This window comes from Pristiophorus japonicus, chromosome 3 (assembly GCF_044704955.1).
Source record: "Pristiophorus japonicus isolate sPriJap1 chromosome 3, sPriJap1.hap1, whole genome shotgun sequence".
Lineage (NCBI taxonomy): Eukaryota > Metazoa > Chordata > Chondrichthyes > Pristiophoridae > Pristiophorus > Pristiophorus japonicus.
In genome coordinates this window covers 236819244-236835391 of record NC_091979.1, presented here as the reverse complement: position 1 = coordinate 236835391, position 16148 = coordinate 236819244, and the positions used below count along the sequence as shown (strand labels likewise).

Genomic DNA, 16148 nt, shown 5'->3' with positions numbered 1-16148 from the left:
GCTGCGTAGCAAGCTTTGCTGTTGTGCCTTCTTAAAACCCATTCAAGCATGCTTTCAACGTGCTTTACATACATAAGCAAGTTTTACATACAATCTGTCAATTACAATCCCTACCATAAGACAGGGGAACTCCCAATTCCTCAGAATCTCCTAATACTGATAAGCCCTACAATCTGGACCATGTGTCAGATCAATTCACTACCTTCAGTATCCCCTTTAGTGACCATCTTTTATCCCCTTTCAGTTACACTACCACCAATCCATTTCAAATAGAAACATCGAAACATAGAAATTTACAGCGCAGAAGGAGGCCATTTCGGCCCATCGTGTCCGCACCGGCCGACAAAGAGCCACACGGCCCTTGGTCAGCAGCCCTAAAGGTTACATATAAACCTATGAACAATGACAGAAAGGCAAAGAGCACCCAGCCCAACCGTCTGCCTCACCGCAACTGCAACACCCCTTCTACTAAAACATTCTACACTCTACCCCAACCGGAGCCATGTGATCTCCTGGGAGAGGCAAAATCCAGATAAAAACCCAGGCCAATTTAGGGAGAAAAAATCTGGGAAATTTCCTCTCCAACCCATCCAGGCGATTGAAACTAGTCTAGGAGATCACGCTGGCTCTATTCTATTCCCTGCAGTACTTACCATTATATCTGCGCCGCCCAACAAAAGGTCATCCAGTCTAATCCCAATTACCAGCTCTAGGTCCGTAACCCTGCAGGTTACTGCACTTTAAGTACCCATCCAACCATCTCTTAAAAATGGTGAGGGTTTCTGCATCCACCACTCTTCCAGGCAGCGAATTCCAGATCCCCACAACTCTCTGCGTAAAGAAGCCCTCCCTCAAATCCCCTCCAAACCTTCTACCAACCACCTTAAAACTATGTCCCCTCTTATATTTAGAGGCCATTTTTGGACCGTAGCCAAAGTCCTTCAGCGATCTCCCCTCAGCCTTGATGACCGAGCGCCTCATGTGCCTTTTCAAAGCAACTGGTTTAAGTTGCTCTGAAAACCGGCACCATATCAGCACTGGAGCCCGGGAGCGCAGTGAGCAAAGCTCTGTCAGTAATGCGTGCGACTGACAGACATTACAGCTGGTGTTCCCACACTTCCAAGCTGTTGAGCAAACACACTGATCTGTGTTTGACAGCTGGAAGTATGATCGGGATTAAGGAAAATCCCCACCACCAGGTGAGTGAAAGCAGCGCTGAGGGAAGTGGTTCTGATGAATTGTCATTATGCAAGGTGCATCAAATATGCGGAGACATGCAAATCGCACAGCCAGAGCGACTGTTGATGTTGAATCGGTTGCCTTTGATTCCATGATTCCTTTACAAATGAGATTTTTTTCTCTGTGCTTTGAAGCCCCCTGTCTCCCATTTGACCATGTATGCACACTTTCATGTGTGTCAGCTGTGGCTCAGTGGGTAGCACACTTGCCTCTGAGTCAGAAGGTCAGTGGGTTCAAGTCCCACACCAGGGACTGGAGCATATAAATCGGAGGTGGGTGGGTGGGGTGGCTTGACCCATCCACCTCCACGGAGGTGTGTGGGGGACCTGACCCATCCACCTCCATGGCACGAACCTGGTATTGCAGTACTTCCAGGAACGGTGCAGTGGCTCTAGGCCTTTTGGCTAAGAGCATTGGCGCAGAGTGATCCTTGGCGTGTGCAAGGTGACCTCTGGCGTTTGTGATTTGACAAAGAATTGGAACGATTGGCTACGAATTTCAAAAAAAAAATATATAAATCTAGGCTGACACACCTGAGGGAGTGCTGCACTTTTGGAGGTGCTGTCTTTTGGATGAGACATTAAACTGAGGCCTTGTCTGCTCTCTCAGGTGGACGTAAAAGATCCCAGAATGCTATTTTGAAGAAGAGCAGGGGAGTTATCTCCCGTGTCCTGGGGCCAATATTACTCCCTCAATCAACATCACAAAAACAAATTATCGGGTCATTATTACATTGCTGTCTGTGGGAGCTTGCTGTGTGCTGCATGCATTTCCCACATTACAACAGTGACTACATGTACTTCATTGGCTATAAAGTGCTTTGAGACTTCTGGTGGTTGTGAAAGGCGCTAGTAAATGTAAGTCTTTTCTCCCTTATGTTTTAATCTAGCTTCCCCTTAAATGCATCAATTTTTTCTACCTGAACCACTCACTGTGGAAGCGAGATCCACATTCTCACCACTTTGAGTAAATTGTTTGCAAAGATCACATTGACTTCTTCGAAGAACTTCGTGGATTAATGTTCTCGTGTTGATCAGTTACTGCTGGCAATCACATATGGGCGGGGGAGGGTGTTGCTTTGAGCTCTGTAAGTAACACTCAACGTATTTGCCACCAGTGATTGTGTCGTTGCAAGGGTTTGCCAGAGGGAGCTGGATGAACAATGGACTCCATTAAACAGCTGACGCATTTGTACATGGTATAAAATTCAAGTGTCAGCTGTGGCTCAGTGGGTCACCCTTTGACCTCTCGCTCAGGCGCTTGTGGGCTCATTGTCCCACTGCCATGCAGAACTGAGGGAGTGCTGCACTGATATTTCGGGTGAGACGTTAAACATCTCAGGTGGATATAAACAGCTCCCCACCGCTATTTTCGCTCATAGGGAGAATGGACCTGTCGGGCCAATCGGCCTCTTTCTGTGCTGTAAGTTGTGCCATATGGTATTGAAATGTATTTGCTTCACGAGTTCCCTGCTTAAGAATTAATAGCAACACTTTGCTGTTAAGAACTAAGATGAAAACAAAATACTGCGAATGCTGGAATCTGGAATAAAAACAGAAAATGCTGGAAATCTCAGTGTCAGAACCTTGAAGGGTCATCGACCCGAAACGTGAACTCTGCTTTCTCTCCACAGATGCTGCCTGACCCGCTGAGATTTCCAGCATTTTCTGCTGTTAAGAACTAGTTGGTCTATTCGCAAAAGTTTTAACAATCACACTACACATTACCGGTTCATCCACTAGGCTCACAACCACCTGCCTCATCGTGGGTCCTCTGAACCCAACTGGCTGGGGTTTTATTGAGTCTTGTGAACATCACGTGACTGGCTAAGGCACTCCCAGCTCAACACCTCTACCAACCTCTGAGCATACTCAAAGTTGCATACATTACAGGTATCTTGCCTACGATTTTGCTTCTGTGCATCATTTTACTTGCTAAGCAATCTGGACAGCTCTATGGAAGTGTTCTAGCAATGCCAAGATCTTCTGTCTTCGGAACTGACAGGAGATTTAGTGGACATCCTGCTCAGTTGCCCAGTGAGTGAGCCAGCTAGCAGTCAGAGATCGGCTACAATAACTCTGTGCAGGAGATAGTAAAAAAATCCCACTTTCATAGGCACTGGAGGAGGCCATTCAGCCCCTCGAGCCTGTTCCACCATTCAGCGAGATCACAGTTGATCTGTATATTAACTCCACCCATCCATATCCCTTACTACACATGGCAAGTAAAAATTTATCGATCTCAGATTTAAAATGAGTAATTGTGCCACGTTTTGTGAAAGAGAATTCCACACTGCTCCCACCCTTTGTGTGAAGTAATGTTTCCTAACTTCTCTCCTGAACGGCCTGGCTCTGATTTTAAGCTTATGTCCCCTTGTCCCAGACTCCCCCACCAGCGGAAAAAGATTCTCCCTATCTACCCTGCCCTCTTGAGCATTCCTGATTATAATCACTCAACCATCGGTGGCCGTGCCTTCTGTTGCCTGGGCCCAAAGCTCTGGAACTCCCTCCCTAAACCTCTCTTTCCTCCTTCAAAACGTTACTTAAAACCTACCTCTCTGACAAGCTTTTGGTCACCTGCCCTAATTTCTTCTTATGTGGCTCAGTGTCAAATTTATTTGTTTTGTCTTATAACGCTGCTGTGAAGGGCCTTGGGACGTTTGACTATGTTAACGGCGCTATATAAAGTTGTTGTTGTTGTACCCTATCAATTCCTCTCAAAAACCGAAAACAGCCTCGATTAAATCACGCCTAACCTTCTATATTCCAGGGAACACAGGCTTAGTATATGTAATCTCTCCTCATAATCTAACCCTTGGAGCCCCGGCGACAGTCTCGCTTGTCAGAGATGCGGGATGCTGAATTTCCTCAGACCCTCTGCCGCTGTTACATGGTCGGAAGTGCACCAGAAACTCCGCGCTGACAGGGTTTACGACTCACGTCCGGCCAAGTTACAGCAGCGCCAGCGGCAGGGAGTGTGTCATCATCATCATAGGCAGTCTCTTGGAATCGAGGAAGACTTGCTTCCACTCTAAAAATGAGTCCCTAAAAAAAGTCCAATACGAGAACCACAGTCCCTGTCACTGGTGGGACAGATAGTCGTTGAGGGAAGGGGTGGGTGGGACTGGTTTGCCGCACGCTCTTTCCGCTGCCTGCGCTTGGTTTCTGCATGCTCTCGGCGACGAGACTCGAGGTGCTCAGCGCCCTCCCGGATGCACTTCCTCCAATTAGGCTGGTCTTTGGCCAGGGACTCCCAGGTGTCAGTGGGGATGTTGCACTTTATCAGGGAGGCTTTGAGTGCGTCCTTGAAACGTTTCATGTAACATTTCATGAAACACAAAAGGATCGTATGCAGGTACAGCAAGTGATCAGGAAGGCCAATGGAATCTTGGCCTTTATTGCAAAGGGCATGGAGTACAAAAGCAGGGAAGTCTTGCTACAGTTATACAGGGTATTGGTGAGGCCACACCTGGAATACTGCGTGCAGTTTTGGTTTCCATATTTACTAAAGGATATACTTGCTTCGGAGGCAGTTCAGAGAAGGTTCACTCGGTTTATTCCGCGGATGAGGGATTGACCTACGAGGAACGGTTGAGGAGGTTGGGCCTCTACTCATTGGAATTCAGAAGAATGAGAGGTGATCTTATCGAAACGCATAAGATTATGAGGGGGATTGACAAGGTGGATGCAGAGAGGATGTTTCCACTGATGGGGGAGACTAGAACTAGGGGGCACAATCTTAGAATAAGGGACCGCCCATTTATAACTGAGATGAGGAGAAATTTCTTCTCTCAGAGGGTTGTAAATCTGTGGAATTCGCTGCCTCGGAGAGCTGTGGAAGCTGGGACATTGAATAAATTTAAGACAGAAATAGACAGTTTCTTAAACGATAACGGGATAAGGGGTTATGGGGATCGGGCAGGGAAGTGGAGCTGAGTCCATGATCAGATCAGCCACGATCATATTGAATGGCGGAGCAGGCTCAAGGGGCTGTATTGCCTACTCCTGCTCCTAATTCTTATGTTCTTATGATTCCTCTACCCATGTTTGGCTCGTTTGCCGTGAAGGAGTTCCGAGTAGAACGCTTGCTTTGGGAGTCTCGTGTCTGGCATGCGAACAATGTGGCCCACCCAGCGGAGCTGGTCAAGTGTGGTCAGTGCTTCAATGCTGGGGATGTTGGCCTGATCGAGGACACTAATGTTGGTGCATCTGTCCTCCCAGGGGATTTGTAGGATCTTGCAGAGACATCGTTGGTGGTATTTCTCCAGGCAGGGAGTGCGAGGGAGTTAGGGGCCACTGTGCCCTGACGGAGGGTGTCGGCAGAAGGGAGATCTCAAACGGCGGTGCCACGATGCTCAGCGCCGTCTCTGCTTCATCCAACTGCGGAGATGCTCCGGCGTAAATCACCCCCCGGTGTGTTCTCGCCACTTGGGAAAATGAGCAGTGTCGGGCTGGCATCAGCTACAACTTCAAAAACTCCGTGTGAAAGATTGATAGCGCGTTGCAGTCTGGCCACGCTTGCAGGTTGAGTGATTAAATGGGCTGGGCTGAAAATATTACGCAAAGGAGTTCTTCTTATATTCATATGAGTAAGTCAATAAAAAAGCCTGATCCAACTGCTGTAGTGCCAGCCATGGCTCAATGGACAGCGCTCTCGCCTCTGAGTCAGAAGAGTCTGGGTTCAAGTCCCACTCCAGGGTCTTGAGCACTACATCCGGGCTGACACTCCCAGTGCAGTGCTGAGGGAGGGCTGCACTATCGGAGGTGCCGTCTTTCATAAGGACATAAGAAATAAGAGCAGGAGTCGGCCATACGGTCCCTCGAGCCGCTCTGCCATTCAATAAAATCATGGCTGATCATCGACCTCTACTCCACTTTCCCGCTTGATCCCTTGATTCCCCTCGACTCCAAAAATCTATCGATCTCAGCCTTGAATACATTTAGAGATACAGCATCCACAACCCTCTGGGGCAGAGAATTCCAAAGATTCACAGCCCTCTGAGTGAAGAACTTCCTCCTTATCGCTGTCCTTATCCTAAGACTGTGACCCCTGGTCCTAGACTCTCCAGCCAGGGGGAAACATCCTCTCAGCATCTACCCTGTCAATCCCCTTCAGAATCTTGTATGTTTCAATGAGATCACCTCTCATTCTTCTAAACTCCAGAGAGTACAGGCCCATTCTACTCAATCTCTGCTCATAGGGCAACCCTCTCATCGCAGGAATCAATTTAGTGAACCTTCATTGCACTGCCTCCAAGGCAAGTATATCCTTCCTTAGATAAGGAGACCAAAACTGTGCACAGTACTCCAGGTGTGGTCTCACCAAGGCCCTGTTTTGATGTAAGTGAAGCCCCTGTCTGCCCTCTCAGGTGGATGTAAAAGATCCCATGGCCACTATTTGAAGAAGAACAGGGGAGTTGTCTTGGCCAACATTTACCACTCAAGCTACATCATTAAAAAGAGTCATTTATTGCATTGCTAATTGTGGGAGTTTGCAATGCACAAATTGGCTGCTGTGTTTCCTACATTACAACAATGACCATCAACGTTCCCTGGAAGCAGATGTCCTTTGGTCCCACGCAGCCTGAATCATATATTTCGCACATGTGTGAAACTGAATAGGTGGCACAGCCCCTTCAAGGGGCCACGCATCCAAAAAACCTTTAGCGGGAACATTGGTACTTCCTTGGCTGTGAAGCGCTTTGGGATGTTCTGAGGTTGCGAAAGCTGCTATATAAATGCAAGTCTTTCCTTTTTTATTAATGTTTGTGAGATGTGTTTACAGAAATGTAAGTTTCCTTCAGTGGTTGCCATATATTTCTTCCCTATCTCTGTAAGTGACTTCAGCCTCACAACCCTCCAAGATATTTGCGCTCCTCAAATTCAGCCCTCTTGGGCATCCCTGATTATAATCGCTCAATTATCGGTGGCCGTGCCTTCAGCTGCCTTGGTCTTGAGCTCTGGAATTCCCTGCCTAAATCTCTCCGCCACTCTACATCTCTTTCCGCCTTCAAGGCGCTCTTTAAAACCTACCTAGAGGAGTATAAAAAGTGCAGGGGTGCAATTAAAAAAGGAAATTAGGAAAGGAAAGAGAGAGCATGAAAACATTTGGAAAGTAAAATCAAGGAAAACACAAAGATGTTTTATAAATACATTAAGCACAAAGGGACATCGAAAGAAATAGGGCCTATTAGAGACCATTAATGTGTGTGTGGAGGCAGATGATGTGGGTATGGTTCTTAATGAATACTTTGCATCTGTTTTCACAAAAGAGAGGGGTCCCTTGCTTTTTGTGGTATATATTAGTGATTTAGACCTCAATGTTGGGGTTATGATTAAGAAGTTTGCAGCTGATACTAAAATCGGCTGTATGATTGATAATGAAGAAAGCTTGGTCAAAGAGATAAATCATCGAAATTTACTGCACAGCAGGAGGCCATTTCAGCCCATCGTGTCCGCGCCGGCCGACAAAGAGCTATCCAGCCCAATCCCACTTTCCAGCTCTTGGTCCATAGCCCTGTAGGTTACGGCACTTCAGGTGCACATCCAAGTACTTTTTAAATGTGGTGAGGGTTTCTGCCTCTACCATCCTTTCAGGTAGTGAGTTCCAGACCCCACCACCCTCTGGGTGAAGAAATTTCCACTCAAATCCCCTCTAAACCATCTACCAATTACTTTAAATCTATGCTCCCTGGTTATTGACCCCTCTGCTAAGGGAAATCTCTTGGTAATCTGTCATATCCAACAAAGACGTTGATGTGCTAATCATCAATGGCATGTGTCTTCAAGCGGCTGTATAGGCCAATTCTGGATGCACATAGTCTCTTGCACACTGGACAAGGGAAGTTCGATGTGCCTGATGCTGACAGTTCTGCCACCTGATGTCGTCCATCTCTAGTGTCCCGCAGGCGTTGACATCGGCTTTCTTCGAAGGTCTGGCAGGCAGTCCTCGTGAGGGTTCGCCACTGGATTTTATTAGCTGCTGTATTCTCGAGGTCCTTTGGTCAGATGCCACAGTACTGGAGGTTAGCCTTGATGCAATTTTTATCGCGCTTGCGGAGGCGCCCCTGGTGTCTTCGGCCTTCACAGAGCTCGCCGTGAAGAAGCTGACGAGGGATCCTTGACTAATCCATGTGGATGACATGTCCAGCCCACCGGAACTGGGCTCGCATGATCATCACCTCAATGCTAGTTGATTGTGCTCTCTCCAGAACCTCAAGGTTTGACACCCGGTCTTGCCAGCGTATGTGGAGTATAGATCTGAAACTGCGCATGTGGAAAGCTTCCAACTTTTTGATGTGATGCCTGTAGGGTGTCCAGGTCTCACATCCATAAAGGAGAGATGAGAGAACGACTGCTCTGTACACTAACAGTTATGTGACAGTCGAATGTGGTGGTGACTCAACACCTTGGTGTGCAAGCGACCAATTGCCTGGCTGGCTTTGCAGATCCTTGCATCAGTCTCCTTGTCCAAGGACCCATCACTTGATATGGTGCTGCCAAGGTACTTGAAGCTGTCCATTGACTTTAGTTGTATACTGCCGATGAAGACTGTGGGGGCTGGTGCTGTGGTGCCAGGGGCAGGCTGGTAGAGAACCTCGGTTTTACTAAGGCTGATGGTTAGGCCAAACAATTCTGTTGCCTCAGCAAATTTGCTGAGTATGAATTGTAGGTCACTCTCCTTGTGTACCATAAGGGCGCAGTCATCAGCAAAGAGTGCCTCTAGGATAAGGGAAATAGGTCCTTCCTTTCCACTCTATCTAGGCTGCTCATAATTCTATACACCTCAATAAGGTCTTCCCTCAGCCTCCACTGTTCCAAAGAAAACAAACACAGCCTATCCAATCTTTCCTCATAGCTAAAATTCTCCAGTCCAGGCAACATTCTCGTAAATCTCCTCTGTACCCTCTCTAGTGCAATCACACCTTTCCTGTAATGTGGTGACCAGAACTGCACGCAGTACTCCAGCTGTGGTCTAACTATTGTTTTATACAGTTCAAGCCACAACCTCCCTAATTTCTTCTTATCTGGCTCAGCATCAAATTTAATTTTTTGGTCTTATAGCACTGCTGTGAAGCACCTTGGGACGTTTTACTACGTTAAGTGCACTATATATAAATATAATACAGTTGTTGTTGTATTTAAATACATCCCAGATTGTTGTTTTGGAGAGCAGTCGGTTTTCTAACCCTTCCCTCTCTTTCTCTCTCCCCCCCAGGACAGTGATGACGGCGAGGTGGACAAAAACAAATGCTGCACCCTCTGTAACATGTTCTTCACCTCTGCGATCGTAGCACAGTCCCATTACCAGGGCAAAACTCACGCCAAGCGAATGAGGCTGGTGCTGGGGGAGCCGCCCCTACCGCCCAGGGCAACAGGTAAGCCTCCTTTGGGACATCTTGGCGGGGATCGTGACGCCAAAGGCCTTTCCGGGATCATCGCTGTTGGCCGGAGTTCCACTCTGGGTGATCTGCGTCCTATGCACTCACTGGGTGTACCATCGAAGATGGGTCATTCGGTTGTAGGCTGACACTCCCAGTGCAGCACTGAGGGAGCACCGCACTGTCGTGAGTTGCCGTCCTTCAGATGAGTTGTTAAACCGAGGCCCCGTCTGCCCGCTCAGGTGGACGGAAAAGATCCCGCGGCACTATTTCGAAGAGGAGCAGGGGAGTTATCCCCGATGTCCTGTGACCAATATTTATCCCTCATCATCATCATAGGCAGTCGCTCGGAATCGAGGAAGACTTGCTTCTACTCTTACCATGAGTTCTTAGGTGGCTGAACAGTCCAATACGAGAGCCACAGTCTGTGTCACAGGTGGGGCAGAGAGTCGTTGAGGAAAAGGGAGGGTGGGACTAGTTTGCCACACACTCCTTCCGCTGCCTACGCTTGATTTCTGCATGCTCTCGGCGATGAGACTCGAGGTGCTCAGCGCCCTCCCAGATGCTCTTCCTCCACTTAGGGCGGTCTTTGGCCAGGGACTCCCAGGTGTCAGTGGGGATGTTGCACTTTATCAGGGAGGCTTTGAGGCTGCCCACCCTATCTGATCATTATCACATTGCTGTTTGTGGGAGCTTGCTGTGCGCATATTGGCTGCCATGTTTCCCACATTATAACCGTGACTCCATTCCAAAAGTACTTCATTGGCTGTAAAGCGCTTTGAGACACCCGGTGGTCGTGAAAGGCGCTTTATAAATCCTATTCTTTCTTTCTTTTTCTGGCTCTGGGTAGGGTTTGGGTTGCCGACCCTGGGATCTCCAGGGGTTTAACAAGTGTCAGCCATGGCTCAGTGGGTAGCAGTCTTGCTTTCAGAGTTAGAAAGTCGTGGGTTCATAGTCCCACTCCATGAGACTGCAGCACAAAATCCGGGCTGACGCTCGCAGTGTCAGTACGGAGGAAGTGCAGCACTGTCAGGGGTGCCGTCTTTCAGATCGAGACGTTAAAACCAAGGCCCCATTTGTCCTCTCAGGTAGATGTGAAATATTGAGGCCAAGATCAGATCGGCCATGAACTTATTGAATGGCGGAGCAGGCTCGAGGGGCCATATGGCTCAATTTTGTTATTTTTTTCTTATGTTCTTATCCCATGGCACTATTTCGAAGAAGTGTTGAGGAGTTCTCCCCGGTGTCCTGGCCAATATTTATCCCTCAATCAACACCTAAAAACTGATTCTCTACTCATTATCGTGTGCTCTTCTTCAAAATAGTGCCGTGGGATCTTTTACATCCACCTGAGAGAGCAGACAGTGCCTCGATTAAATGTCGCATCCGAAAGACAGCACCTCCGGCAGTGCAGCGCTCCCTCAGCACTGCACTGGGAGTGTCAGCCTGGATTTATGTGCTCAGGTCCCTGGAATGGGGCTTGAACGCTCAACCTTCTGACTCAGAGGCAAGAGTGCTACCCACTGAGCCACAGCTGGCACATCATCTGGTCAGTATCTCATTGCTGTCTGTGGGAGCTTGCTGTGCGCAATTTGACTGCCACGTTTCCCATCATAACAACTGCGCTTCAAAAAGGACTTCACTGGCTGCAAAGCGCGTCGGGACGTCCTGAGGTCGTGAAAGGCGCTATATAAATGCAGGTCCCTTCTCCGCAGTAGGAGTTAAGAACGGTTACCTGTAGGTGGGAAGAATGATGTCTCAAATGATCAGATGGATGTGTGTTCTATCTTCATTCTTCTCCAAATTGAGGCCATATGTTGGGTTCGGTATCTGACGACGAATCATTAGATCTGATTCCAGCAAAATGAGATATAATGTGCAAGCGCGGGCGTCCCGCATCTAATTGCATGTGCTCTGCGTTAATGTACTGCAGGTTAATTTGATCGAGCACTAATTTAAATTAGTAAGACATCATTCTTAATGATCACAGTGCCAGGGAGGCTAACCTTTGGGAAATCAAAACGGGAGGCAGTGATGCGACTCTTCAGCTGATTATTAAAACGTGTTAATTACAATGTTCTGAAATTACATTCCTCGTTTCCGATTAAACGCTTCACACGTACTTGTTGCTGCATTTCCTGAATTCCGAAAGGTGCCTCCTTCTCACCGCGATATGTTTGTGTGCAATGCGCAAACTCTCTATCTGAAGTTTCTTCTGCGTTCCTTGACACCGGCTCCCTCCATCTCCCTCACCTTCGTCTCCGTCCCTCTCCCTCACCCCCGACTCCCTCCCTCTCCCTCGACTCCCTCCCTCTCCCTCACCCCTGACTCCCTCCCTCTCCCTCACCCCCGAATCCCTCCCTCACCTCCGACTCCCTCCCTCTTCCTCACCCCCGACTCCCTCCCTCTTCCTCACCCCCGACTCCCTCCCTCTCCCTCACCCCGACTCCCTCCCTCTCCCTCACCCCCGACTCCCTCCCTCTCCCTCACCCTGACTCCCTCCCTCTCCCTCACCCCTGACTCCCTCTCTCTCCCTCACCCCCGAATCCCTCCCTCACCCCCGACTCCCTCCCTCTTCCTCACCCCCAACTCCCTCCCTCTCCCTCACCCCGACTCCCTCCCTCTCCCTCACCCCTGACTCCCTCCCTCTCCCTCACCCCTGACTCCCTCCCTCTCCCTCACCCCTGAATCACTCCCTCACCCCCAACTCCCTCCCTCCTCCTCACCCCAACTCCCTCCCTCTCCCTCACCCCGACTCCCTCCCTCTCCCTCACCCCGACTCCCTCTCTCTCCCTCACCCCCGAATCCCTCCCTCACCCCCGAATCCCTCCCTCACCCCCGACTCCCTCCCTCTTCCTCACCCCCAACTCCCTCCCTCTCCCTCACCCCCGACTCCCTCCCTCTCCCTCACCCCCAGCTCCCTCCCTCTCCCTCACCCCCGACTCCCTCCCTCTCCCTCACCCCTGACTCCCTCCCTCTCCCTCACTCCCGACTCCCTCCCTCTCCCACACCCCCAACTCCCACCCTCTCCCTCACCCCCGACTCCCTCCCTCTCCCTCACCACCTCCCTGGCTGGCCTCCCATCTTCCAACCTCTATAAACTTGAGGTCATCCAAAACTCTGCTGCCCATTTCCTAACACGCACCAAGTCCCACTCACCCATCGCTCCCTGTGCTCAACTTCAATTTTTTAATTCTTATCCTTGTTTTCAAATCCCTCTGTGGCCTCGCTCCTCCCAATCTCTGTAAACTCCTCCAGCTCCACAACCCGCCGAGATCTCTGCGCTCCTCCAATTCTGGCCATTCCCAATTTTAATCGCTCCACCATTGGCGGCCGTGCCTTCAGCTCCCTGAGCCCTGAGCTCTGGAATTCCCTCTCTAAACCTCTCCGTCTTTCTCCTCCTTTATGACGCTCCTTAAAACCTATCTCTTTTATCACCTTATGTGACTCGGTGTCAAATCTTGTTTGATAATCACTTCTGAGAATTGTCTTGGAACGTTTTACTGCTTTAAAGCTGCTACATAAATGCAAATTGTTGTTGTTGTAATGTTTTTATCCTGAATTGCCCTTGTGCATCTTCACCGTCCATTCTTGGCATTCCATTGGTCAATCGACCCATTCGGCATTTGTGACTGTGCAAGAGTAACATTTAAACACAGAGGACCAATCATGTCCGAGCCTGACAGGAAAGCATGCACAGGTACACACTCACACACACTCACACTCACACACACAGACACACACAGATACATACACTCACACATGCAAAAATAGACACAGACACACACACAGACACACACAGACAGAGGTGTCGTCTTTCGGATGAGACGTTAAACCGAGGCCCCGACTGCTCTCTCAGGTGGATGTAAAAGATCCCACGGCCACTATTTTGAAGAAGAGCAGAGGAGTTATCCCTGGTGTCCTGGGCCAATATTTATCCTTCAGTCACCATAACATAAAAACAGATTATCTGGTCAGTACAGGTAGAGCATCCGAAATCCGGAAACCTCGGGACCGAGGCCATTCCAGATTTTAGGTATTTCCCAATTTCGGAAGGTCTTTCCAATGTCCCGAATCTGGAACTCCTGGGCCAAGGTAAGTGGGGGGAGGGGGGGAGCGGAGCGGGGGGGGGTCAGCGGTTCCGGGTCAAGGGTCGGCAGCTGAGAAAAACCTGCATCGAAGATCTGCAAAAAAGGTAAGTTAAACATTTTATTTTTTAAATTCTTTTTCAGCAATTTAGTAGGTAAGGGTTTTGTGAATGTTTTGTGAATTTTTATTTTTTGCTCTTTGGAATTTTTTTTGCTGTTTCTCCCCCTCCCTAGGCCCAACTCGCAGTGGTAATCGTTTTTTTTTAAAGTCCGGATTTCGGGACATTTTCCAGATTCCGGACGACCCCGCCACGGATCGGTCCGGTGTCCAGATTCCAGAACATTCTGAATTTCGGAACTCCGGATTTCAGACGCTCAACCTGTATCACATTGCTGTTTGTACTATAGTTCAGGAAAGTGGAGTTGAGGAAGAAAAGAATAAAGAAAGACTTTCATTTATCTAGTGTCTTTGACGACCACCAGATGTCTCAAAGCGCTTTACAGCCAATGAAGTACTTTTGGAGTGCGGTCACTGTTGTAATGTAGGAAACACAGCAGCCAATTTGCGCACAGCAAGCTCCCACAAACAGCAATGTGATAATGACCAGATAATCTGCTTTGGGTGATGTTGATTGAGGGATAAATATTGGCCAGGCCACTAGGGAGAACTCCCCTGTTCTTCATCAAAATAGTGCCGTGGGATCTTTTGCATTCACCTGAGAGAGCAAACGGGGCTTCGATTTAACATCTCATCTGAAAGCCAGCACCTCCAACAGTGCTGTGCTCCCTCAGCACTGCACTGGGAGCATCAGTACGGGTTTTTGTGCTCAAGTGTCTGGAGTGGGACTTGAACCCACGATCTCTGACTGAACCACAGTTGGTACTGCACATCGTAGTCTAATTGAGTCGTCTAATCTCCCAGCGCTCTTTTACTTATTTTTTAAATCGCTTTGTCACATTGTCTGGAAGTTGTAAGTAATAAGTCTATTAGTCCCACATCCCTTCTAGGTTTCCCTGCAATAATTGATTTTCCTTCCCTTGTGTCCCCATGATAAGCAATTTTAAACCCAAAGGTTGATGCTTTACTTATATCAGTGCTAAATGTAATTCGCCAGTTTTCTGCCCAGCGCTACAACTGATTGAAATCCTTCCCGAAATCTTGTTGCTGCTTCCGCTGTCTGACATTACAATATCCAGGTCATTATCCAGCTCGCCCAGAACTCCACTGCCCCGTGTCCTAACTCGCACCAAGTCCCGCTCACCCATCACCCACTGTGCTCACTTACCTACATTGGTTCCGGCTTTAACATTTGTATCCTCCCTGGCCCTCGCCCCCTCCCTATCACTGTAATCTCCTCCACCGAGATCTCTGTGCTTCTCCAATTCTGACCACTTGATCATCCCAGATTTTAATGCCCCATCAATGGCAGCCGTGCCTTCAGCCACCTAGGCCCTAAGCTCTTGGACGGTAGCTGTTATAGATGCAGACTATAGATATACTCTCTGCGTAGTCACTGTATAGTTGCATAAGATGGAGACTTGTTTACCTGATGTACTATCAATAAGGTTTACACTGTGCATATACTATGCTGGCACCACTAGAGGGTGCAACTGGTGGAGACTGGGGTTTCCTGTCCTGTCCTGGTGGCAGGGGCTGTATAAAAGGGGAGCCACCATGCAGCTGCCTCACTCTACAGTTAGGAATAAAGGACCAAGGTCACTACAGTTTGAGTACAATACATTGCCTCGTGGAGTCACTCATAGATACATCACATACATAATAGTAGCATAGTGGTTATGTTACTGAACTCGTACCCCAGAAGACTTATGATCATGGAGATCTTGAGATATAAGTTCAAATCCCACCACAGCAATAATGGACACTGAAATGTAGTTGCTTCACGGGTTCTTTGCTTAAGAATCCATAGCAACACATTGCTATTACATCATAGTTGACTTATTAACAATCACACTACGCATTACGAGTTCAACTATTTTAGTTGTGCACTTTAAACAAATGTCCCCTGCAAGGGGGGGGCACACTCCAAAATACATTTTTTTCCAGTGCCCCCTTTTTATTTTGAGGGCACCAACACACAAATTATACCTGTGCCCCCTGGCTAAAAGGGGAGGGGGGAGCACTAAAACTGGAAAATTAAACAGATTCAACTCCAGACAATTCAATCAAATTAAAATTTGGTTGCCGGGGGTGATGATGCACTCCAGTCCCTCCGGCGCCCACCTCTCACAGAAGGCCGCGAGCGTACCAGTGGACACCGCGTGCTCCATCTCCAGGGACACCCTGGCTCGAATGTTTCCCTGAAAGAGAGGCTGGCAGTTGGGCGCCCTCAACCGCCCACTGCCTGGACCGGCTGATAGCCACCTTGGCCGTTTCCTGGAGCAGTCCTTCGAGGAGGCCTTCCGACCTGCCCGCTCCCCTC

The 16148-nt window shown here is 48.7% G+C and overlaps 1 protein-coding gene across 1 annotated transcript in view; it reads left to right on the top strand.

Annotated features, from left to right (window-relative positions):
- The window catches only part of LOC139255478 (zinc finger matrin-type protein 4), a 735084-nt gene that overhangs the window by 205832 nt on the left and 513104 nt on the right, over positions 1-16148 (top strand). The window contains exon 4 of the mRNA XM_070873945.1: positions 9457-9616. Within this exon, the coding sequence (XP_070730046.1) occupies positions 9457-9616 (160 nt within the window). The remainder of the gene's footprint in view (positions 1-9456; positions 9617-16148) is intronic.